We start from the raw sequence: 25,504 nt of genomic DNA, 5'->3' as shown, positions 1-25,504 counted from the left end.
TCCCCTAGCAAATCTCATCCATCTGGTCTGGGATGCTTGACAGTTTTGTCGAAGCCTAAGATCTGACACAGTTACAAAGGAAATCTTCAAGGGAGAGGAAACACTTTTAATCCTTACTATTCACTTGGTGTCTAGTCTTAGATTACTGTGAATGAGATTCAAATTCTTTCTGGAAATCAGGTTTTGAAAGGGAGAGAAAAGAAGGAAGGATACAGTGCTTTCATTTGGGGCACCAAAGGAAAATGTCTCCTGTTTCATGTGGTGCCTTACACTGTGAAGAGGTCAATACATTTGGACAGTGTCAAATCGGACACCCCCAATAATACACAACGCCTGGCCCAGACCTTCAATTACCTACTTCTCCCTGGGAGAATGGACTCTTCCTTCCCACATTTGTCTCTCATTTCATAAGAGACTTTAAATTTTTGTGGACAGGATGCTAATGTCATTTGGGACCAAAAAAGTTATATCCAAAGCATATTCATTTATAAGGGAATAAAATACAGTATGGTTGACTTGAGTGATTTTTATAGGTCACTTTGAAAGGATTCACAAGAAATGTGGAACTAATCAGAGAAATATTGGGAATCAGCATTATTGTGGGCTAAATTTGTACCCTCCAAATTGACATGTTGAAGTCCTAGCCCCCAGTTCCACAGAATGTGACTGTGTTGGAGACAGGGGCCATAAAGAGGTGATTAAAGTAAAATGAGATCACATGGGTGGGGCCTCATCCAATCTGACCGGTGTCCTTATAAGAATAGGAGATTAAGACAGAGCTCTCTACACACACAGAGGAAAGACCATGTGAGGACACAGCAAGAAGGTGGCCATCGGCAAGCCAAGGAGAAAGGTCTTGGGAGAAATCAAACCTGCCCGCACCTTGATCTTGGACTTCCATCCTCCAAAACTGTGAGACGATAAATGTCCGTTATTTAAGCCACCTAGTTTGGTATTTTGTTATGGCAGCCTGAGCTACCTAATATGAGCACAAAGCCACAGATGCCAGAAATAAAGAAAATTAGGCTAAAAATGAAAGTATTTCAATAAAATCTCTCCTCATCTCTTGTGACTGCCAAGCAGTATATCACTCTGAGGAGCTTGTGGGAAGAAGGGCCATCGCTTCGATGACCAGTAAGTGACAGTGGTGACTCATCGACAATGCAGGCCCTGCCCCAAGTGAGGACAGAGAACGTATCTCCAAGGATCCCTGACAAGATGTTTCGTCACTTAGAAATTGTTAATCTAACCACTGAACAAGAATGACAGCAAAATTACTAGGAGCCCAAAACGCACACCACATTATGGCCACTGCTATTATTGATAGAAAAGAACCAAGGATCTCATAGCACATATAATTTGAAAAATATGATTTCTCTGGAATTTGCAAAATAACCAGTCTCAGTTTTCTTGAATGACCATCAAATGTAGAATTTTTATAGACACCACTAAGATTAAGTATCCTAATGGGCCTTTAAATTATGTTGATAATAGTACATAATCTGTGCTAAAAGAAGCCTACAAGTTATTCCTCTAACAAACCACTTGGCTTGCTCTGTGCTAAAAGCACATCATGGCCCCAATGACATGGAGTCTCTTGCATCATGTCTTATCAAGTTTCCTCAATTTTGTGACTGCAGCATTTTTCCCTACAAGACTTAAGTTTTCCATCATTTGCTTGTGTGGCCTTTGGCAACTTGCAGGTGTTTGTTTAGAAAGGAGAGGCATTTTCCAAGATGACACAATAACCTGATGTTCTAAATCCTGGGAGCTTGACTCCTGCCTATTTCTAGGACACTTTATGTGATTGGCCATTACCCACCCTCTCTATCCCCATTGCTGCCACTGCTGCCCGTGACTTTGCCATTTAAGGCTGCTGAGCACTTTCCCCAAAGAGTAGCCCAAGCCATAGAAGGGCTGTGAGGTTCACCAGCATTATTGTGTTACTTGTTGGTACCTTGGGAAATGGGTCACCTGGGAGTTGAAATTAAGAACTGAAGAGAGGCTGGTAATTCGTTCATACCCTTATGAATGCCTGCTGTGAAAGCAGCATCCGACCCCTTACCCGTGGATTATGATCATCCATGCCATCAGAGCAGATTGAAGGGCGTCTATGGATTGGCCAGCTCCATCTTTATCCATACATTTGACAAAAATACAGATGATTTCAATTATATCTATTCAGTGGGGGATTTCAAGGCATTATGCACTCAGATTTTAACTCAACTAATAGCTTTAGAGCATCACTATTCAATATGAATATACGCAAGCCACATTTGTCATTTAAAATGTTCTAATTGCCACATATAAAATGTAAGCTGTAATAGCTAAAATTAATTTTAATAATATATTTTCTTGGGTGTGTATACATTGGGTTATAATGTATCCAAAATATAATCATTTCAACATGTAGCCAATATTTTAAAAACCTTTAATGATATATTTTACCTTCACTTTTTTGTACTAAGTCGTCTAAGTCTGATGTGTTTTCACAGTCTATCTCAATTGGATGCTAAATTTGATTCAGAAATGCTTGGTCTGAATTTAGATTTCATAGAATTGACAGTTGAAAAAGTGGATTCATTCACACACCCATGTTGTTCCAAACCATGACTGTATTATTAGATTTTCAATTTAAATTTAGATTAAATTAAAATTAAACTTCAGCTCGTAACTATTTGGAGACTGATAATTATGATTGGGCATATGCCTAGCAGTGGTGGAAAATAAAGTTTAAAAAGGTAGCTTGGGGCAGTTCTGCTGACAGCCTCAAACAGCAAGCCAGAGAGATTGTTCTAAATGGGGAAAAAAGTTTCTGGTGAGGAGGGATGTAAGCTGTGTTTGGGGGAAGATTCACTTAGCATTGATGTAGATGACGGAAGGAAAGGGCGACAGCTTGGTGGCTAAAAGAGCAATTAGCTACTGCACTAGTCCAAGCAAAATATAATGAAAAAGTGGGGGAGGTGCTAGGAAAGGAAAGAAAATTATAAATTTACATAAGGATATCAGGCAATGTGGGCAGGAAATCAAAGAAAGAGAGGAGTCAGAGAGTTCTGTAACAACTAAAATAAAGAAGTAAAGAGGAAGGGCTGGAGGGAGAAAAGTTATTTCTAACGTATTTGCATATAAATGTTTTTAAAAAAGATTGGAATATATGTACATATGGGCTGGTGGTGGGAGGAGATCTTTGGGCAAACATGAAAAGAAATAAAAATCTATTTATAGAACTGTCAAATTAGCAGAATGGGCAACTTTCTTAGAAATAATGCATACTATTCCAACAGTTGGGAGGGTCTGAGTAAATTAAATTATGGTACCACTTATTAGAAAGCTATGCAGCTGTTAAAAATCATTGCTCTTGAATTATATCAAGGGATATGGGAAATTGCTTACGATATATTTTTAAATGAAAACCTTAAGTTTGGATAATAAGATTCCATTTTTTTTTAAAGGATATACATTTACATAATGTATAGCACAGAAAATGTGTGGAAGGACACATACCAGACATAGATTATCTCTGCAGAGTAAGATTGAAAGGGGCAAGAGCTTTTATGTTTTATACTTTGGTAGTGCTTGAACTTGCTACAGAGAACATATCATTTTTATTTTTGAAAAGGGAGACCAGAAAAATGACTGAAAGGATTTCTATCAAAAAATTATCTCTGGGTCATTTTTATTTTCTTATTACAAACTTTTTATATTTCAATATGTAATACTTCTATAATCAGAAAAAAGTCATAAAAGAAATCATCTATAATACCAATGACACAATCCATTTTAAGTCTGTTTGCAAAGTCAAAGTTTATAGAGTTGGGTGTTTCTTTAAAGAGGTTTGGATCCAATTTCTTTTACTTCTTTGGGGCTCGTGCTTACTTTTATAGCTGCTGAAGCTATTTCCACATTAAAAAAAAATGATTTCCATTCATGTGGGCAAAAAGGAAAATGGAGGCCAACCCCAAGGCAAGCCTTCCTGAGAGAAGACAAAAAGCCTCTGTAACCTGTAGAATGAAAACTTCACCAGTAGAACGTGACTCTTTTGTCGTGAATGACTTCAATTGCTGGTGAACAGAAATTTTCAATGAGACAAAGAGCATCAGAACGATTTCAGTGCTCTGGTTGTCATTCCAGGCCAAACACACCAGTAACTTTATATTATAATGATGGGGACAGAGAACAAGGTGTTCCATTCACTGTGAGGCTCCTGCAACAAGAGGGCGCAGAGTCTTTCACTGAAGTGGAAACGAGAAGGAACTCTCAAGGAAAGCGAAAAGGGCTGCGAGCAGGTAAATCACCATCAACCACATAAATAATGGCAGAAAATGGGTGAAGAGATGAAAAGATGCCGTCTGATCATTCACCAATGGAAAGATGTGCACTAAATCAGGATCTTTTCTGTCTGACGCTGTTGTTTTTACCGAACAGTTAAGCACCCAAGGAAATACCAGTTGGGTCTTAAATACAATTTATAGCCGGGTTGGCCTCATTGCACCTGGCTGTGTTTTGACAGCAGGTTTCGTCAGTTTATAGCGGAGATTCTTGTCTATGCTATAAGCTGTCACTAATGCAACTAGACCTTTGGAAAAAACGTACCGCTCAGAGGCAGATCTCTCCCTTCCACGCACCCCTCCCCCTTTTAATGAAAAGCAAAAGCCTCCTGCTGGTGGCAAAGCCTCTTCTTCTTCAGGGGAAATTAGAGCCTCCTGGGAGCAAGCGGGTCAGCCCCAGTGCTGCAGCCCGAGTGGGGTGCGCCTGCTTCTGGGCACTCGATTAAGGACTCTTTCTTTTCTCTTCCCTCGGGGCTAACTGCTGAACACAGTGGTCTTGTTGTTCTGGGCCAGGAAATGTGGGATTCTGCTCTGTGAGCTCCCAACTCTTCCCAGCTTCCAGGCCCTGCTAAGAATGTCTGGGAGCCTTGCAACAGCCTGGCCGAGGAACACAAGGCAGACGGCTTCGGGGGATACCCAGCCCTCACCTCACCCCCATCGAAAACAAGAAGAGCAAGGCTTGGCTATTGAGGATCAGACGAACCTTAACTTTGTTTCCTGGGATTTTTGTACTCAGCTAGTGGCCTGGTTTGGAAGCCACCGACGTAGAAATCACAGGAGCTCATTATTTTATACACGAGTTGAAAGCACTGCCTCCCAGGACCAGGTGCTGCCTTATTCCACCCATTTTGTTTTGCGTGTTTATTCTTCTTCACTCCCAGAAGGACTGGGCCAAACAAATAAGTTTTAACAGGTGACATGCATTCCTGAACCGAAGGCAATGCATCCTTTTTAGGAATGAGCTCATGGTGGCTGGTGGCCGACATTTCCCCCCGTGTGGTAGAACGGGACAAAGATGTGAGTAGAGGGATGAAAAGGTAATGGAGAACAGCCCCTCCTGTTCCTTAATTTCATGGTTCACAGACCTTCATTGACATTCAGACACTCCCAAGGGGAAGCTCATATAACCGGTCATGAAACCAGAAACGAGCAGGCTAACAGGGCCGCTTGCCTGGGCCCGGGGCAGAGTTTCTCACCACCTTGGGGGTCCACTCCCAGACGCTAGGGCCCACTATGACGGGTCTGCAGCTGCTCCGGGGGCCAGCCCAGGCTGGGAGAGTTTCAGGCCTACAGGGTCCTTTGACCAGCCGCATTCAGGATGCCACCCTCGGACTTCTCAGGGCCCAGGCTCTAGCTAGGGTTGGCCCTCAGGGCTGCCCTTTAAGCTCCGCGAAGCACAAGACCCGGGGAGCGCGGAAGGGAGAGGAGGCTCCAGGCCAGGTGATTCTCACGCAGCGAGGGCTGCCTGGGAACCGTCTGTCCCTCAGAGTTGCCCATGGGCTGAAACGGAGGGAGAGAAGGAAAGCTGAAGGAGGGATGGGTCCCGGTCCCTGAGACAGAGAAATGAATCTAAACTGCTCCCTCAGATGAGAAGAGCAGCCAGAGGTAGAGATGCACAGCCAGAGGAGGAAGTCGAGGGCAGCCACACAGGGGTGATGATGGAGAAACTACGGGTACGCCCGGTCAGAGGGACGCGGCAGGCAAGCTAGCTCACGCGTATGGCCGCACCCAAACAGCAGAGCTCGAGGCCCGATGGCAGCATTGACCTGCTGCCGGGTGACGCCGCCCAAAGTATATGCCACGCTTTGCAAGACCTCATTTAACACTCAGTTCAGGGTCAACCAGAATGTCCACCTACAGCACCACGGTCACTAGAGGCAGGGGCCTGAGGCACACATCACCATGCAGGCCTGAAAGTGTGGGAGACCATCATTTTCCTGACTTAGGGATATTCCAACTCAGCAAGAGGATTACTTTTGTAAGTATATACAAATAAATCATTGTCATGATTGATACACTAAGTGACAAGCCTTACTGTTCTCCACAGACTCTCGGGAAGCAGTTATCTTAAGCACACCTGTGGTATTCCGGAAGTCTCCAGCCAGTCTCGGAAGATGTTTTCAACAGACAACTCAAGCCTTTAAAAATAAAACAACAACAACAAAAAGTAAAGGACTGAAAAAGTTACAGAGCACTTATTACACAGAATGGTTCTAACTATTCGGGCACATCACCGCATCAATCTTCCAGAGAAATCGGGAGAAAGCGCAATGCTGTCACAGGTTACAGTGAGGAGGGGGACCCGGTCAAGTTCAATACAGCTCCTTTCCAGTCAAAGAGAGTGCACACGATGAAATCTAAGCATCAAAGGCACACCACAATAGGTGCTTTTAATGTCTTGAGAGGAACTTCTTGGTTGGGAGTGCCCATTCAGGGAGGATAGGGCATGTTCATGGGACACAGCAGGCATGACTGCTTCCTGGAAAGAGGTGGAGTAAAGTGAAATCTGAACACTATAGCACTTAGTGCACCAAAATGAAATTCCAACTTTATAGTGAGCATGGGCTACAGCAAGCAAAAATGAGACAAATCATTATTGGAGCCCTGAGAGGCTCACAGCCATGGAGCACACATGGCTTCTGATGCTTGTTTTCAAGCAGGCCTTCATTCTGCTTTATTTGAAATATTATGATCACTTGTTACGTCTGATCCAAAGGAAGCTGAAATCTTTTGGTTTCATGCCCTGCTGATTTAAATACTCCTTAAATGTACTAAGTATCCAATATTTTTAGGGTCAACAGACTGTCTTCCTGAAGTTTAAGCAATTCCTCCCTGGCTTCTAGATAACTCCTGCTCATGCCTGGTCTCTCCAACCACAGAGGCCTTCCTGGAGCCTCTCCCAGGCTGTGTGTGTCATACCCACCATGCTCCCTGTCCTCTGTGGCACAGCATCCATCGCAGTTTGTGATTGCAATTTATTTGGTTACTTGATTTTTAACTGTCTCCTCACTGGATCAAAGCTCTCTGAGACCAGGGTCCAAGTCTGTTTTACTCACTCCTCTAAACCCAGCACTTAAAACGGTTCTTGGCATAAGAGAGGATCCCCATAGATATTTTTTATTTTCATGAATGAAAACACATTTCATTGTTGACTCAATAAATATTATTCCTTTTTAAGTTAATAATCACCTTTCCCAGTAGGATATTCCCAAGTTGTTAAGCTCTGTATTTTTTTAAAATTTTATATATTATATACTATATTACATATATGTAATATTCCCTCCTCCCTCCCTTTGGAATTGTAAAGAAGTTGTGGAAAGATACAATGCTGTCTGCATTGGTTAAGGTGCTGAAGGCCAAGCGCTCCCCTCACACCTGTGCTGGTTGGGCTGTGGGCTGGACCACAGTGAGAAGGGAGGGAGGGAAGGAGGGGGGTGGGCTTGGGTAATACAGGGCTGACTGATACTGTCCCTTCCTTTTCTTCTCCACTGAGAAGCAAGTCACCTGTGTGCCTCTGTCTTCCCTGCCCAGGGCAAAAGCAAAGACTGCCGAAGGAGGCAACTGTTGCTATTTCAAAACAGAGAAAATACAAAGAGGGAAAGAAACTGGTTCAGATTCATTTTCAAGATGATGCCCATCTGTGGGACGACCAGGCAGGGAAGAGGCCAGAAGTGAATAAGGGGAAGGTGACCACCTCCCTAGGCTGTGTGTCCAGTTCCCAGGTCAGCGGAATTACTGGCTGTGCCTCTATGAAAGGCCAGGTGCCACCATCCCTGGGCTTTTCCCCACTATTTCTTGTCATCTAACACCACCACTCAGTGCAGATGGCCAAGTCCCCTCTGTAGGCTGTGAGAGTGCGGAAGTGAGTGTGCTCACGTGCGTGCACGCGTGCGTGCCCTCAGATGTCTGTGTGTGAGTGTGTGTGCGCATACGCACATGGACCAGGGGTGGGGGCAACTAGAAGAGAGGAGGCATCTCTCAGAGCACCTTAAATCAAGATCATTATTCTTTCTTGGGCTTGATTTATTTGCTTGGCTGTAGAAAGAGATGCTGGAAATGTCCTCAACTGGCATGACTGATCTGCTAGGAGGAGGAAAGTGGGGCAGAAGGGCCACTTAGAGAAGTGCCCAAGGAGACTTGAGGTTGTTTTATTTTCTAGTGACATTTGTGAGGCTGGAAGGTAAGACAAATCTTGTAATTTCCATTGAAGACAGTGCTCAGTGGAAGGCCTGTTCTTGTTTGGAACGAATGCAAACCGTCCGCACCTTGCCTGGCACCCGGGTGGGCAGTTCATTTGGTGGGGTAGAGTTGCTGCCCCGGGGCTTGAGCGGCTGTGGAGGCCCTGCTGGCACTCTAAGTTGTTTGCCCTGATTTAGAAGCAAGGGTCTATTTTCTTCCCTGTCCTTCCTTCGTTGGTGCTTCTATCTAAGCAGCTCATTCATCTGCTTCCTTTACAGCCAAAGAGAGACACTCCTGAGTCCAGAGCCCTGGGGCCAAAAGCTCCTGTCACCCATCCTTCAGGTGATACCCAGGAAGGCAGCAGCAAGCGTCTGACTCGGAACTGAGCTTCATTGTGCTGTGGATTCTAGGAAAATGGGCATTCTTAAACCTGCCACAACTTAAGACAGAGAATTTAGAAAGGATTTAGAAAAAAGCAGTAGTGATGATCAAAGGGGTAAACACATTGGACCCACAGGGGAGGTCAAGGGAGCTGGGATTAAATATCCTGAAGAAGAGAAGTCTGGGGAGTGACTTCAGAGCCATTTTCAAGTGATTTTACAAAAGATGGTGAACAGCTGTTGTGCATGCCCATGGAGGAGTGAGTAAGAGGGCAGGGACATAAATTTCCTTCAGGGAATTTTAGCTTAAAGACACTTCTTTAGCGGTGGCATGGAGGGGGGATGGCATGGAGGAGGGCGGGGGCTGGGGAGTTGAGTCCTGGAATGTTACTAACTGAGGTTCAAGTCTTCACCAGAGAAGACTGAGAACAGGCAAAAGCTTCTCTATGTGGCAAACATTCGGTGGATGCCTATCAGGCACGAGGTTCTGTACAAGACCAATATCATTATCCCCATCTTAGAGATGAGCAAATAAAGGTCCAAGAGACTAAGGGCCTTATGCAGGGCCTCCTAGATGGTGCTTGAAGAGCTGGGATTCAGACTTGTGTTGCCTGGCTGCAAAGCCCCCCCTTTTCTTTCTGCGTTTAATTCAGGAAATTAATCCACAATACATTGGTTCATGATTTATGATGCAGACAAGCCTGCAGGAGGAGAAGGCCTGCGCTGGCTCTCACCAACGCTGACTTCTTGTTCACATCTCTCCTGCTGAAGCTAACCTGGCCGCTGCTGCGGTTGCCCTGTGTGTCTGTCCCTCAATTACAGTTCCAAAGAGATAGGGAGACTCTTGGGAGGGGCAGAAGCATGAGGACAGGAGAGTTCATTGTTTAGCTGCCTCCAGGAGCAAAAGACACTCTGCTGTGAATGAAGAGAACCTGTGTTTCCAGATCACTTTCCCCTGGAAAGGTTCAAAACATCTTATAACCATTATCACTTCATTCCTCATAATATCCTCGTGAAGTGGGTGTCAACTGTTGTGTGGCTTTTTAGCAGATGGAGAAACTGCAGTATAAGAAGACTGGTCAAAGTCAGCCCAGGCTAAAGAAAAGGGCTAAAGAAAAGATCTCAGTTTCTAGACTCCCAGTATCAGCACAGACATCAAACTGCACTGATGCCTGTTTACAGATTCCTAACGTGGAATGAGATGTTAAACTATGAGAGGAAGATCAAAGCACTAACTCCATCTGCCAGAAACAATTTTTTAAGGTAGTATAAGTAGCCTTACCTCCCAAGGAAATTATGGGAGACTGTTTGACAATGCTGAACTTTCAGGAAAGAAATGGGCTGTATGTTTTATGAAAAAAAAATGTACATAATTTTTGCTGTTTTGATCATAATTACTGAGATGACAGTACAGGTGAATTTTTAGTTCTGAACTTGGGTATACAGCAGTGGTAAAGCTGAAAGCTGACTTTTTCAAATCAAGACACTCAGAGTCAAAGCCAACGGTGAATTTTTCCTCTCTGAGATCATGTGGCTTAAATAATCACAACAGACAAGCAGAAGCATTTCCACTTCGCTGGGATCCAGAACTTACAGGAAATTACTCTTCTGCATGTCTGATCACTATGGAAATTGATTTTATACAGATAGCTAAAAGTACACAGACCCACGACTGCACGCCCTACATCTCTGTACTAGTGAGCGGTACTTCTGCCTCATTACTGAGACCTCCTGGGTACTTGGAACAGCAGGTTGTTTTACCCTCTGGCTGGAGAGTTCCCTTGCTGTACGCCTACGTCCTGAAAGGCAACTCTGAGTTTTAGGAGTGAGTCTTCAGACCCTGTGAGCTCTGAATGTGGTCACGTGTAGTTAATGCTGCAAGGGAGAGAATATGCTGGCCATCCTGCACGATGCTGGCTAGAAAAATAATCTGTGTTTAAGGCTGCGAAAGTGACCAGTTGCTCCTCTCTTCGTAATATTACAGTACATAGAAAGAGACCCAGGCGTGCGAGAAAACAGTATTGCCTGTAGTGTGTTGCTTCTTCAGTTGATTTCTGGGGATGGGGTGACAAGGATGGGGAACTGACTATTAACCATATCTGCTGCTTGTGCCTATCAACTTGTTGCTGATCAGGAGAAAGGTCTTTATCACTCTTGGCTCTGTCTTCGGCCTCTTGGGATTCTAAAGATCACATTCTATCTGCGCCTCTAAAGGAAAGCACAAGGCCCGGTAACGCTCCCAGGAACTGAGAGAAGACGGAAAGAATTTGGGAAGTGCATTTCTAGATGGATGAAGGCTTTAGGAGCTTCCATGCTCAGGGCCTGAAACAGAAAATGCTCTTGTTCTGGAATGCAACTTACATTCTGTATGGGTTTTTAAATTTTAGTAATTTACGTTTTTAAGTTCCCTTCCTATGTGGGGATACAAATAGTGTACGCCCCAAAGCTTTGCACATGGTTACTTCTTTTCTTGATCAGAGCAAGTCATTTGTGCTTGGGTAGATAATGAAAACTGCTGAGGTAACAGTTACAAATGAGTACTCCCTAGCTTCGTGGGGGAGGAAAAGTACTGAATTAAAACAAACACGTGAATGTGCACACACAAACAACAATAACTGATGAGCAAAGAGAGAACCGGCAGCTGTTGATACCGCTGGAATATCAGGTGGGCAAGGCATGTTGGATAAGGTTCTCCTTAGGGTGCTGTTGTACCAGGGCAGACGGGCACCCAGGATTTGTTTGAATCTCCTTCTAAGCACTTCTAGCTTTTTCTTTCCTTGGTCTCATCAGCATTTAAACCGAAACCTCACACTGAAGATGTCTAAAACATGACTCCTCATCTCCGCTCTTCCACCTTCAAATACTCGCCCTTCCTTCCCTCTGCCCCATACTGATTCCTGAGACCAAACAACTACCAGCTGGATTGCCAGGGCTTCTACACTCAGCATGTAACCAAGTGGCCAAGAGAGAAAGGTCAGGTCACGCTGGACTCCTCTTTTCAGCTTTCACAACCAATCAACCAAGTCAACTGTGGCACCTCCGGAATATTCCTGAGATCTGTTCATACTCTCAGAGCCCACTGCCACCATCCCACCCACGGCTCCAGCTCTGGATCTCTTGAGTGAACTGCTGTATCGGTCTCTAATTGGTCTCCTGATGTCTAGTTCTCCCCACCCCCATCTATCTTCCATGCTGCCTCCCCCGAGTATCTTTCCAACCTGCTGACGGCACTTCCCTACCTAAAACCTTCAGTAGTACCTCTGGCCTGAAGGCTCGAGGCTAGGACTGCTGAACTCTATCTCCGTGCATCCAGGACTCTGAAGCTCACCGGAGAACCTCCTACCCTGAGTCATGACATGTTTCATGTACATCTTTGTCTTCAGCAGTTGACCAGGAAATCCCTGAGGGCTAGGCATAGAATTGATTCCTTTCTGTTACCTAGTGTCCAGCCTAAAGTCTGGTAAGGGAGGTGCTCAGTAGAGAATGCTAAAATTAATCGAAGCAAGAGAACAATGGAAACACAGTATGACACAGACGTGCCAGCCCCAGGACCCTAACTGGCTGGTCTAAAGTGAAAAACTTTGTCCTGTTCAGAACAGCTCACGTGCTTAACAGATGTGCCTGAGGATCAGTTTGCAATGGAGCCAAAGGTTGGACGCTCCAGGGGTAGGTGTGGGGCCTTTGGAGACCTGGATAAAATTGGTACAACATGCTGCACAGGCAAAAGGGTGAACAGTCCGCTTTAATAGCTGAATTAGATTCTGAGATTAGTTGGCAGGAAAGAAGATGTTTTAGTTTCAAAATATATTCTAGTATACTTGCTGAAATACATTCATTGTAGCAATGAAATCTCCTTAACTCTTCAGGAGAATTTTAAAAAGAAGCTTAAGCCTGCTAGCCAAAAAGTGATCCTAACTGGGCGAGACATCCTCTCAAGGGTGAAGGTTGGTGGTCGGTGGCCACCATTCAATGGAGATGCTGCTCTGAACTTCCACAATCACAACAAAAGTCTCTTTGTGGGTCCACAAAAAATATTCGCAATGATAAAATCCAGGTCCCCCAGAGCCAGAGGGCTTGGGGCCATCCAAATGAACTCCATAACCTTATTAGGAAGAGGATGAAAAGAAAGAAGACCTCCAAAACTAAAAATGCACTTTGTTGCTTCCACAAAAATTGCTGTATTTGTGTCCTGAGAAGTTCTTCTGAAAGAATGCAGAGTCGTCGTTCAGAAACAGACTTTGGTAACAGCCTAAGGAGGCAATATACAATTTCTATTCATTTTCTTTTTCCTTTCTCTGTATTAGTTCCTAAGGAAACTGCTCCATTCTATTAGAGGACCTGAAAAGTTATTTCAGGGCAGGTACAAAAGAAAAGAAAAATTCTCACAGGTAAACTGTTGTTCTTTTTTTTTTTTTTTTAAATTAATTAATTAATTTATTTATTTATTTTTTGGCTGTGTTGGGTCTTCGTTTCTGTGAGAGCTTTCTCTGGTTGCGGCAAGCGGGGGCCACTCTTCATCGCGGTGCGCGGGCCTCTCACTATCGTGGCCTCTCTTGTTGCGGAGCACAGGCTCCAGACGCGCAGGCTCAGTAGTTGTGGCTCATGGGCCTAGCTGCTCCGTGGCATGTGGGATCTTCCCAGACCAGGGCTCGAACCCATGTCCCCTGCATTAGCAGGCAGATTCTCAATCACTGCGCCACCAGGGAAGCCCTAAACTGTTGTTCTTGACCTTAGGAATGATGGCCACATCTGATGTGATTTTTACATGAAGAAAACCCATATGTTTACTTAAAAAAAAGAAGGATGGTAAATCTGAAACATTTCAGACATTCCAAAACAAGCCACCCTAACTGTTAGAACTTTACTGCCCTCCATTCTTTTCCACAGCAGCTGAGGCCACAGAGTGTCCTTGGCTCGCCTCCTCTACCATTTGCCGGGCTCCTGACTCTGGGGCTCCCTCGCTGCGTGTGCTGGCTCCCAGAATCCACACTCCCAATATTTCTAGACCTAGTTGATCATCCCAGGACTCCTGCTGTCTGAGGAGGTCCCTCCTCTATTGAGAGAGGAAGATTAAACTTTCTAGGTTGCAACTTGCCAAACAATGGCAGAGTCTTTTTTTGTTTGTTTGTTTTTGTTTTGTTTTCCAAATTGCATTTTCTACACTACTCTTTTTTTTTTTTAACATCTTTATTGAAGTATAATTGCTTTACAATGGTGTGTTAGTTTCTGCTTTATAACAAAGTGAATCAGTTATACATATACATATGTTCCCATATCTCTTCCCTCTTGCATCTCCCTCCCTCCCACCCTCCCTATCCCACCTCTCTAGGTGGTCACAAAGCACTGAGCTGATCTCCCTGTGCTATGTGGCTGCTTCCCACTAGCTATCTATTTTACATTTGGTAGTGTATATATTGGCAGAGTCATTTTTAACATTAAAAATAAAACTGGGCTCCAATAAAGATGTTAAAATAAATAAATAAATAAATAAAACTGGGCCCTTAATTCCTAAATCGGTCCTCACCTTCTTTCTTCTGGGATGCTCTCCAACAGCATTTGAAGGAAATCCTGGAATAAGAAAAAAGCAAATCATTAAAGATGTCCATCAGTAAATAACCCTGCTCAGAGTCATGCCAGAGACTGAGAGTTCCCAGCTGCTGACAGCTCACCTGCTAGGGAAGGTAGGCCGATACTGAATTATTAGGCTATATACTCAATTTATTAATTTACCAGGGCTTCAATCCAATCAGTTACAACCACAAACAAATTGAAAAAAGGAACGTTTGTTATTTTGTCCTAACCCAACAGTTTATTTCATTTCATGTTTAACTATTTTCAAAAGGCTGGCCAGAGCATAAAGCACTATCCCTCTCTACTTAACCATGGTCTACTCTTTGTGAGCCTTCCCTGGAGATCCTATTACACACTGAATAATCTCAGCTCTGGGAGGCTAGTAACTAACAGCTTTTTTGCATTGCTGTATGGACAATAAAGACAAAAATCAAGACAATTAATATCCCAGTGGAGGAACAAAGATGTCACAATTCCAGAAATAGTTCACGGGCCCTTGCCTCCATCTGCAGCCTCTTCTGGCGCCACTGTGCAAGTCCTCAATTGTTTGACATTTAAGATGTTTCAAGAATAGATTTTTTTTTTAATCTAAAGGCATGACTTACACACAAACCCATTTTATCCTTTACTATGGAGAATTTCAAACGCATTCAAAAGTAGCAAAAAAGCATAATTACCTTCACGTACCCATTATCCCACAGCCAATCTGCCCCATCCACTTACCTACCTCCTGTATTATTTAGAAGTTAATCGCAAACATTACATAATTTCACCAATCAATGTTGCAGTAAATATCTCTAAAAGATAAGGCATCTCTTAAAACATAACCACAATACCAGAAGACCTAAAAAATATTCACACACGAATGTTCAAAATCACATTTATATTTAATTTGCATCTTGTGTGTTGTGACCAATCTTTTTACCCCATCTAACTCTGGAATCTTGATTTGGTCTCAACTAGGTTTGTCAGATAAAATATAGGATGCTCAGTTAAACTGGGGGCATATTTACACTAAAAAGTTATTTGTTCTTTATCTGTTATGGGGGTTGTACATTTTTATTTGCTAAATGGGTAAGTCTAGTGTCAACCCTCCCTCATCTGAAGGTTTGATAAGATACATTTTGGATAAATACAGAACACGAAACAAACAAGAACAATGTTTAACTTTCTAGAGGCTTGATATTGAGTAATAAATAAGACCTATACATGAAGGTTTTCTTTCAATAAATTGAAAATAACCCTTCAAACTGGTCCTTTAAAGAGGGCACATGTGTAAGCCCAGATGACCAAATATGACACTGCTGAATGAGCATCCCTCCAGACTGAAACGCCCACCCCAACCAAGTCTGCAGATCCAGGGTCAGCACAGGGCTCTGATGAGATCCATTTAACTCAGAGCGTGAGGTGCCAGCAGCAGTGCAGACCGTCGTATTACAAACAGATGGAATTACACAGGAATAGAAATCTGCAAACAATTTGTATGACAAGGGTGTTCTTTTACTATCATGGCATTAAGCACAGCCATCACTACACTGGTGAAGCCAGCCATCACTTCCTACGTGTTTATGGGTGGCTAGGTCCATTTCTTCCAGAGGCAAAAATCTTCCTATTAAGAGCAGTAGTGAAAGATTTATTTCTTGCAACCTCTGTTCTTCTTCTAAGACTCTACTTGCCTATCGCTGCTTCACCCAAAATAAACAATACAAATACAACAAAACTAATATTAAAAACATGTATCAGTCCATGCACCCCAATGTTCATAGCAGCACTATTTACAATAGCCAAGATATGGAAGCGACCTAAGTGACCATCAACAGATGGATAAAGTATTACTCAGCCATAAAAAAGAATAAAATAATGCCATTTGCAGCAACATGGATGGACCTAGAGATTATCATACTAAGTGAAGTAAGTCATACAGAGAAAAATATCATATGATATCACTTATATGTGGAATCTAAAAAAATAATACAAATGAACTTATTTACAAAACAGAAACAAACTCACAGACACAGAAAACAAACTTATGGTTACCAAAGTGGAAGGGGGGGAGTGATAAATTAGGAGTTTGGGATTAGCAGATACACAGTACTATATTATACACTACTATATATAAAATAGATAAACAACAAGGTCCTACTATATGGCACAGGGAACTATATTCAACATCTTGTAGTAATTTATGATGGAAAAGAATCTGAAAAAGAATATCTGAATCACTTTGCAGTACACACCAGAAACTAATACAACATTGTAAATAAACCATACTTCAATTAAAAAAAAAAAAAACATGTATCAGTCAAAATGGAAGGGGACAACCCCAAATAGAATAATGCACCTGCAGTGGGTATATTGAGAAAAACTATCAAAGGAAACAAAAGCAATATTTAGAATGCAAAGAAGTATTTTTGACTGAGGTTCTTAGAGTCATTATTTTTATTATTTTAATAATTATTTTGTAAAAAAAAGTTGAATTAGAAATTAATTTTTCATAATCTATCATTAGATTACTTTGCAGATATTTCATTGGCTTAATGACAGAATTCTTGCTTCTTAAAAATCCAAGTACTGTAATTATGATTCCTTATAATTTTACTTTATTATCTCCTTATAGTCCATAACAACTTATCCCACATTTGTCCAGTAATTTATGCCCAATTATGTGGGGGGGAAATTACATTAACTCAATGGCAAGGGGGAGAATTTAATTGCATGAGAAGCAGGAAATCCAGAGTTAACCTTAATTCTGCCCTTTTGCATTTTCCAATTACAATTGGATCTTTCTTTACAAAACTGCAGAGCGCAATGTTTCAGATTTTGTGTGAATACAAGAAAACTGCAGGAAGTCCCCAAGAAACCCTGCTTCATTTTTTAAGAAAGATAACTGTCCCACTTCTTAGCAGGTGGCCATCTGCCTCTTCCTGTCTCAGAGCTGAGACCTGAAGGCCACACAGCAGCTAGCTGAAGGCTGCCAACCAATGCTGAGGATGATGGGTCTAAGGGATCACCCTGGGTCACAAAAAACCAATACCTCAAGCATCTCTAAGACACGATGCCTGTATTTCCACAGGCTATGGGAATGTTTGTCTACAGTGCTAGACATTCTTCTCTGTGCTATGCTCCATCCAATCCAAGAAGACACTTGGTCTCATCCAGGCAGTCTTTGTATCATCAGTGGAATCAACTCAACTGGCCCTTTGTATTCCTTTCATAGACATAATCTTAACCACAAAATGCTAGTTTTCCTGGTTCTAGTCATAAATTGGCATATACTCGTGGAGTGGATTCATCATAGAAGCCTTTCCCCATTCTCCACAACAGAATGTTATAAAAAGAAAGATGTCTCTTATGATTATTCCTTCCTTTACCACCTCTTTTCAATTTTCATCTGTCTTCACTCTTCCCTTCAGCATGTTGGCACTTTTATAAAAACAACTTACAAATATCAATTGGACAAGGAGGGTTTTCTTTCAAGGCTGATTCTAGGATCACTGACAGGATCTAAGACACTGACTTGATCTAGGATCACTGACAAAGTCAGCTAGCAACAAATACTAGGGGTCCCAGTTTCTTACCACTAGAGTATGCCTGAAAAAAATTAAAGCCAAAGACAAAAGCAACAACAACAATCCTGCTGTTTTGACAGTGGGTCGGGGTAAAATTTTATCTGGATCCCTGACAATTGTTACAAGCCCACACTCTAGTTGAAAAACACATGCCTTGGGAATTTTTTTTTCATTTCTTATTCTCCTAATAATCTATATACTAATCAGGTCAGTCCCAGACAGCATATTTTGATTATCACCTAACAACACTAAATTAAGCGTTACAATTAAAAAAAACTACACCGATTTTGGCACATGACTAATTTGGTAATTATTTTTTAGTCCTGGTGAAAGTATTCAACAAAAAGCAGGTGCATGTAGATTCTACTGGATAAACTGACACTGGCTTGATAATTACACAGGATTAGGGATTTCTGTCAGACGTTTTATGAGTAATTACTATGGTCATAGGGAAGGGGGAGGTAGGAGAGGCAAAACAAATAATCAAAATGTTGAAATAAGGACAGTGTTGGCAGCATAAGAACTGAAAAGGAATGATATGGTCAGGAATAAGTCATTGTTAAGCTCAAGAGAGCAATTTTAGTTGGGAGGTAGAAAGATGATAATTCTGAAATACTGGGCAGATGGGGTATTCGGAAAGGAAAGGATTCAAAAGTAAATTGGAAAAAGAAGAAACTGAGGAACTTCTGAGTAAAGAAACTGAATCATGGTCTTCCTCATCAATAACTAACTAGCAATATAAACAAAAACACAATTCATTAAAAAAAGTTAGCAAAAACTTCACCAGCAGCATCCAAACAAGGAAAGAATACAGCTTGTGGCATAAACTTCAAAGAGACAACTAAAGAAGAAACATAAGATTCCAACACAGCCTCCAACCCTCCCTCTGTACCACCCCCTCCCTCATGCTTAGCAGGAGTGGTACTGGTGAATTGCCCAAACCCCACAAATTCTCACAAATACCCACACATTTGGAAAGAAACAGGAATATCTTTATTTTTCCTCTCTTTTTGACTGTGAAGGGACTGAAAAATGTTTGCTCAAGTGAGATGAGCAAAACCTGGGAAATAAACAACTGAGGATGACACTCTCATGAACTGTATAGGTTCTAGGGCTCCAAGCTGAATTGGAAGAACAATATTAATTGAGAGAGTACCTGCAATGGAAAAAAGTGGCACCCAAGTTAGGTGAAGAGAATCGTGGCTGGGGACCTTTAACAAAATGTCAAGAGTTAGTGGAGCCAAATTCTTACAACAAAGGCTGTATACAGCTCCAGAGGAGCTCTTCCCCTCCACCTTCTCCATGCATAATATCCAAATTTCAAACTGTAGCTCAGAGGGGAAGAAAAACATTCCCAAGACAAGTTGCAAAAGAAATCAAGGATAACGTTCCAATACATATGAGAATAAACAGAAGGTCAGGACAGTGCAACTCATGCTGAGAATGAGCCAGAAGAAAAGTATGGCAACTATGCAAACTAATACAACAAAAACCCACAAAAAGAGAGAGACAGAAACAAGAAGCATAGCATAAAAGACAAAGAATCCAGTCCTGAAGAAAACATAATCCAAGGCACAGAAGAAAATTCTCCATGAATGCTTTACACTAAAATATAAATTAAAAGAAAATAATAAGAACATAAATTCAGTAAAATGAAAGCTCAGACAAGATGACAAAACAACTAAATGAGAGGAAGAGATTTCAAAGCAAAGGGAATAAATTAGGGACCAAAATAATACCACTATACAAGCATTAATAAAACAGAAACATCAAGGAAAAGAATAGCTATTAAAGAAAAAAATTAATAATAATTTTATAATAATAACATTAATAATAAAAAATATTGCTTGAGATAAACATATACTATAAAGAACAAAAAGACAAAAGCGACTAGAAAACAAGTACAGTGGACAAAGATGACATAACATACAGATAACCAGTAACCTTGAAATTCAGAATCCTGCAAGGGAAAAAAAAAATGAATGTGTTCAAAGATACAATTAAGACAATTTTACTGAAAGAAGGAAGAATAGATTCTGAGTCTAAAAATGCACAGTGTTTTCCAGGAAAAAAACTGATGCAGACTCATGGACACCAAGCCACTTTTAATTAAATTACTAAACATCAATGGTAAAGAATTCTTCTGTCATCTGAGTGGTATAAAGAGAAAAAAATAGACTGACTTCGAAAGTTTCAACAGCAGTATTTAATGCCAGAAGGCAGTTGAGCAATAGCCACAGAGTTCTGAGGAAATGAAAGCATGACCCAAGAATATTATACCCAGACAGTTTGTAATTCAAATACAAAGGCAACAGGCAAACATTCTCAAGCAACTTGAACATCAATTTGCTAACAAAATTTAGCCAAAGAAGAGTTGAATCAAAATAAAGCATTCATGAATATAGAAGCGTGGTAAAATGACTGTTAGTGAATACTGAAATCCTTTACATACAGAGCTAGGACTATGCAATGTGAAAATCATATTGTAGTAACAACACACACTATAAATGATATAAACCTCTTAACTATGTAAAAATATTAATTAAGAACAATCTAGAATTGGGGGAAAAGTAGTTGAAGTACATAACTACTGGTTTCCTCATCTTTTACATAAGAGAAAAAACTGATGCCTTCTAAAAATAAGATATATATCTAAAGAGAAAAAAACTAACAATTTCAATCTCTTAAAGATTTTCTGTAATTGAAGAATCTTTTAGGAAATGATCTCTCTTATATTTCTCTGAAGTTCAAGAAAGTCTTTTATATTCACTTTAGTTTCTTTTTCATGTGTTAAATCCAAGTAAAATAAAATTTAAAACATTTCATTAAAAAGCACATATAATATAATCATATTTTTAGAAAATTATTTCTAAATATGTCTTTGTATCTACACATGTGTGTACAATCATACACAAACACATACATATGTACTATATACCCATATACACATAGATACGTGTATACATATCATATATAATATATAGAAAGAGAGAAAGAAATGGAGTGCAATTTCTAGAATGATGTTCACCTAATATTAATTATAGGTAATTATGGATGGTGAGATTTTGAATGATATTTTACATTCTTCTTTGTACTTTTCTGTACCGCTTATTACTTTTTTTTATAATGATATGTGTCAGTCGAAAAAGCAATAATTTCCAAACGTGCTACGGGACTGGCAGAAGGACGACTGGATATTCACATGCAAAAGAATGAAGCTGAACCATCTACCTCACACTGTATACAAAAATTAACTCAAAATGGATAAGAGACCTAAATATAAGAGCTAAAATACAAAGCCCTTAGAACAAAACACAGGAGTAACTTTTAATTAGGCAAGAAGATATTTGCAAATCATATATCTGATAAGGGACTTGAATCTAGAATATATAAAGTACTGTTACAACTCAATAAAAGACAACCCAAATAAAAAATCAGCAAAGGATCTCAATAGATGTTTCTCCAAAAAATATATACAAATGTCCAATAAGAAGTCCATGAAAAAATCCTCAGCATAGTTATCAGAAAAATGCAAATTAAAACCACAATGAGATACCACTCACACTCACTATGATGGCTATTATCAAAAAAAACAAAACAACAAGTGTTGGTGAGGATGTGGAGAAATTGGAACCCTTGTGCATTGCTGGTGAGAATGTAAGAGAATGTAATGTGCAGCCCTTGTGGAAAACAATATGGCAGTTGCTCAAAAAATTGAATACCACATAATCTAGCAATTCCACTTCTAGGTATATATTCAAAAGAATTGAAAGCAGGGACCCAAACAGATGTTTGTACACTAATGTTCACAGCAACATTATTCACAAGGGCCAAGAGGTGTAAATAACCCAAGTGTTCATTAATGGATGAATCGATAAACCAAATGTGGTATATGCATACAATGAAATATTGATAGGAAGGAAAGAAGGGAATTCCCTGGTGGTCCAGTGGTTAGGACTCTGCACTTTCACTGCTGAGGGTTCAATCTCTGGTCGGGGAACTAAGATCCCGCAAGCTGTGTGGCGCGGCCAAGATAAATAAATAAATAAATAAATAAATAAATAAATAAATAAATAAAAAGGAAGGAAATTCTGATACATGCTATAACATGGATGAACCTTGAAGACATTTTGCTAAGTGAAACAAGCCAGATACAAAAGGACAAATATTGTATTATTCCATTTGCACAAGGTACCTAGAGTAGTCAAACTCAGAGACAGAAAATAGAATGGTGGTTGCCAGGGTCTGAGGGGAGGAAAGAATGTGGAGTTATTGTTTAATGGATACAAGTTTCATTTGGGGAAGATTAAAATGTTCTGGAGATGCATGGTGGTGACAGTTGCACAACAATGTCAATGTATTGATAATGCACTAACTATACACTTAAAAATGGTTAAAATGGTAAATTTTCTTATGTATATTTCATCACAATTTAAAAGGTTAAAAAGTAAAATTAAAAAAGAGAAATGAGGTACTGATAACTGCTACAACATGAACCTTGAAGACATTATGCTAAATGAAAGAAGCCAGTCACAAAAGGCCGCATGTTATATGACTCCATTTATACGGAATGTCCAGAATAGGCAAATCCATAGAAAGTAGGTTAGTGGTTGCCTACAGCTGGTGGGAGGTGGAAATGGAGCAGTGACTGCTAATGGGTGTGGGGTTTCTTTTGGGGGTGATGAAAATATTCTGGAATTAGAGAGCAGTCATGGTTGCACAAGTTTGTGAGTACACTAAAAACCACTGACTTGTACACTTTAAAAGGGTGAAATTTATGGTGTGTGAATTATATGTCAATAAAGCTGTTATGAAAAAACAATAAAGCTATAATTCAGAAGAGTTTAACAAAAGTAAAATTGAACAATTTGGTGGAGGGAGCACTAAGTGTTCCATGGGAAGCGGATGTCAGAGCCTCAGAAGTCACAGTAAACCCAACACTCCTTCAGTGCGGCAGTGTCTTGGTGGGAAGTGGTTTGGGCTATTCAGTCAACTGATCATATAAGACTCCTGAGCCAGTTTTCAAGCTGTCTTTCCAAATACATGTTTAGGAATACCCCCCCCCCTCAACCAAAGAATAAGAAGAGGGTAGAGACACGGAACGGGTATCTAGTTTTGTTACACTCATGCTATTCCTTGCACATATGTTCAGATTATACATGTACATCCTTTACATCTAACATTGTGCACAGTTTGACTTTAAAACTGTATATGAGCACAACTATCAAAAATCAAAAATACACATCAGTCCAATCTGTGCTGGGACTGCATCCTTTATTCTCTATCAGCTACGAGCACTGTTTTCAGAGCCTCTCCCTCTTTGTTAACTTTCTTGCTATGTGCAGCTTGGCCTCACACCTGTATAAACTGACAGAGTCTCTCTCCGACAATTTTGTGGTCAGACTGTCTGAATATTTCAGTGTATCTTGTCTTTAATCTATTTGTTTATCAAATATATATGGTGTATGTACTGTGTGCGAATCATATACTAAGTACTGGTGAAATAAAGTACTAGTACTTAGTACTGGTGTGGCCTTGTTGCGCTTATACACAGAATGGAGGAGAGAGAAAAGAAACAATGGACCCGTAAAGGAAAATATAATTGTGAAGAATGGTGATGGCAATGAAGGCAATGAAAAAGGCAAAGGTTAGAGAAGAACTGGGTGAATGCATATCTGCTCAGCTGGAGTGACTCTGAGATTGTGGCACTGACGCTGAGACAAAGGACGAGGAGCCAACCTTGCAAAGCTCATTCCAGGTGGAGGGGAGAGCAGGATTGTTTCGTTTTTGTTTTCAAGGTCACTTAAGGTGCAACTACCCACATCACTGTGCACAGGACAGTTTTGGGTTACAGTCTGTCCTAAACTACGGGGAGATCACCCTGCCGGAAACAACACTTCCCTGTGTCCACTTAATTAACTTCCTATTTTTCCTATTGTATTAAAACAAAAATCTTTCCCCTACTTTTTAATATTCACATCATCTAGTCGCCACAAGCTACACCTCCTCCAATTGTATATCATGGACTCACAAGGACTTACAAATTACCTGGGAAAGAATCAGCTGCCCATGAAATGTGTGCACAAACTTTCTTAAAAATGAAAAATAGGTGTCATCTCCAAGTCTTTTGGCAAGGAACCGGAGAAGGAAATAGCCCTAAAAGAAAGGAAGAAGAAAAAAAGATACTTACCATGTGTTCATCAGAAAAATGCTTACAAAGTCAACTCTAACCTACCCACCAGCACCTTATGCTCATCTAGAAAGCTTGGCCTGACCTGTCCCAGGCAGCCCTTTATATTCTTACCAGTAAGGTCGAGTCTGGTACTTAAGGATCAACTACTCTGCTTTCAACTGATCTATTAATGGTATCACCATCTTGTTTATCCTTGGCTTACATGAAGCCTGGATGTCCATCATGGACCAAAAGGGAAGAGGGGCCCAGCTCCTCTCTCCCTCAGCTATCAGGAAAGGACTTTACAACTTAGAATACTTTTTTTAATCACTCCTATCTTCTAGGCGGAACCTGACAGCAATTTTAAGATTCTGCTCTTCGAAGCTGACATGAAGCAGGGAGAAGGGAGGTACAGGGAAGGGAACAGTTCAGCTTCCTTTGATTCATGCCTCATTATTTGGGTACGAAATGCTTTAACTATTGGACAATCAGAATCTGCTCAGTCAAATGTCATTACAATGTTGATGATTTTTTTGTTTTGCCCCAACCATGTTACTAACCTTCACTGTTTATATGTAAAATCTAAAAAGTGCTGCACCATAATACCTGGCTTCTGCCACTCAGATATGCTTACCTTTAAATAATGAACCTGCATGAAGACCTTCTCCGGATTGAGCCCGTGTTTGATGACAGATGATCCTGAGTCACTCACATGGCCAGTTTTCTCTTTATTGGGTCTAAAATGATGCAGTAAAATTTTCTTTAAGTATAGCATATTCTTAACTAATTAGACCATAATATCGCCTTATTTCTTATTTTCAGAGTTGCCCAACAGCGTCTTAATTCTGTTCAATAGTACCAGGTATAATTTAAAACGGTTTATGTTATAAATGCATATACTGAATAGGGAGGGATTTATATCTGGGTTGGCAACCTGAGGTTGGCTACTGGCAGTATTCTACATCATCTTATCCAAGATTAAATCTTGCCAGACCCTCAAGGAATCTCAGCTCCAACATGAATTATTTAAGAAACTATACACTTTTCTTTTGGTGGGAATGTTGGACTGGGAAATGCAATGGAAAATGTAGCTTTACTTGGAAGAGTAAAGAACTTATATCTTTTCCAAAAAATTCTGAAAGCCCCAATGTTATCTACTTCTCTTGATTTGCATTTAGTAATTAAGGCTCCTTTAAGAAATATTCATACTCTAAAGCCATTTTAGAACCACAAAAACAAAACAAGAAAAGTCACAGAGGCCCATGTTTTTAGAACAGGTAGAGACATTAGTAATCACATACTTCA

The 25,504-nt window shown here is 40.7% G+C and overlaps 1 protein-coding gene across 5 annotated transcripts in view; it reads right to left on the bottom strand.

Annotated features, from left to right (window-relative positions):
• AOPEP (aminopeptidase O (putative)) overlaps nucleotides 1-25,504 on the bottom strand; it is a 424,069-nt gene that overhangs the window by 100,430 nt on the left and 298,135 nt on the right. For all 5 annotated transcript variants that reach the window (XM_061200582.1, XM_061200580.1, XM_061200581.1 and 2 more), the window contains exons 8-11: nucleotides 24,834-24,936; nucleotides 24,076-24,183; nucleotides 14,412-14,455; nucleotides 6,406-6,466 (exon numbers count right to left, since the gene is read on the bottom strand). In XM_061200582.1, coding sequence (XP_061056565.1) covers nucleotides 6,406-6,466; nucleotides 14,412-14,455; nucleotides 24,076-24,183; nucleotides 24,834-24,936 — 316 coding nt within the window. The remainder of the gene's footprint in view (nucleotides 1-6,405; nucleotides 6,467-14,411; nucleotides 14,456-24,075; nucleotides 24,184-24,833; nucleotides 24,937-25,504) is intronic.

The sequence above is a fragment of the Eubalaena glacialis genome, chromosome 9 (assembly GCF_028564815.1).
Source record: "Eubalaena glacialis isolate mEubGla1 chromosome 9, mEubGla1.1.hap2.+ XY, whole genome shotgun sequence".
In the NCBI taxonomy this organism is placed as follows: domain Eukaryota; kingdom Metazoa; phylum Chordata; class Mammalia; order Artiodactyla; family Balaenidae; genus Eubalaena; species Eubalaena glacialis.
This window is presented reverse-complemented; position numbering and strand designations above follow the sequence as displayed.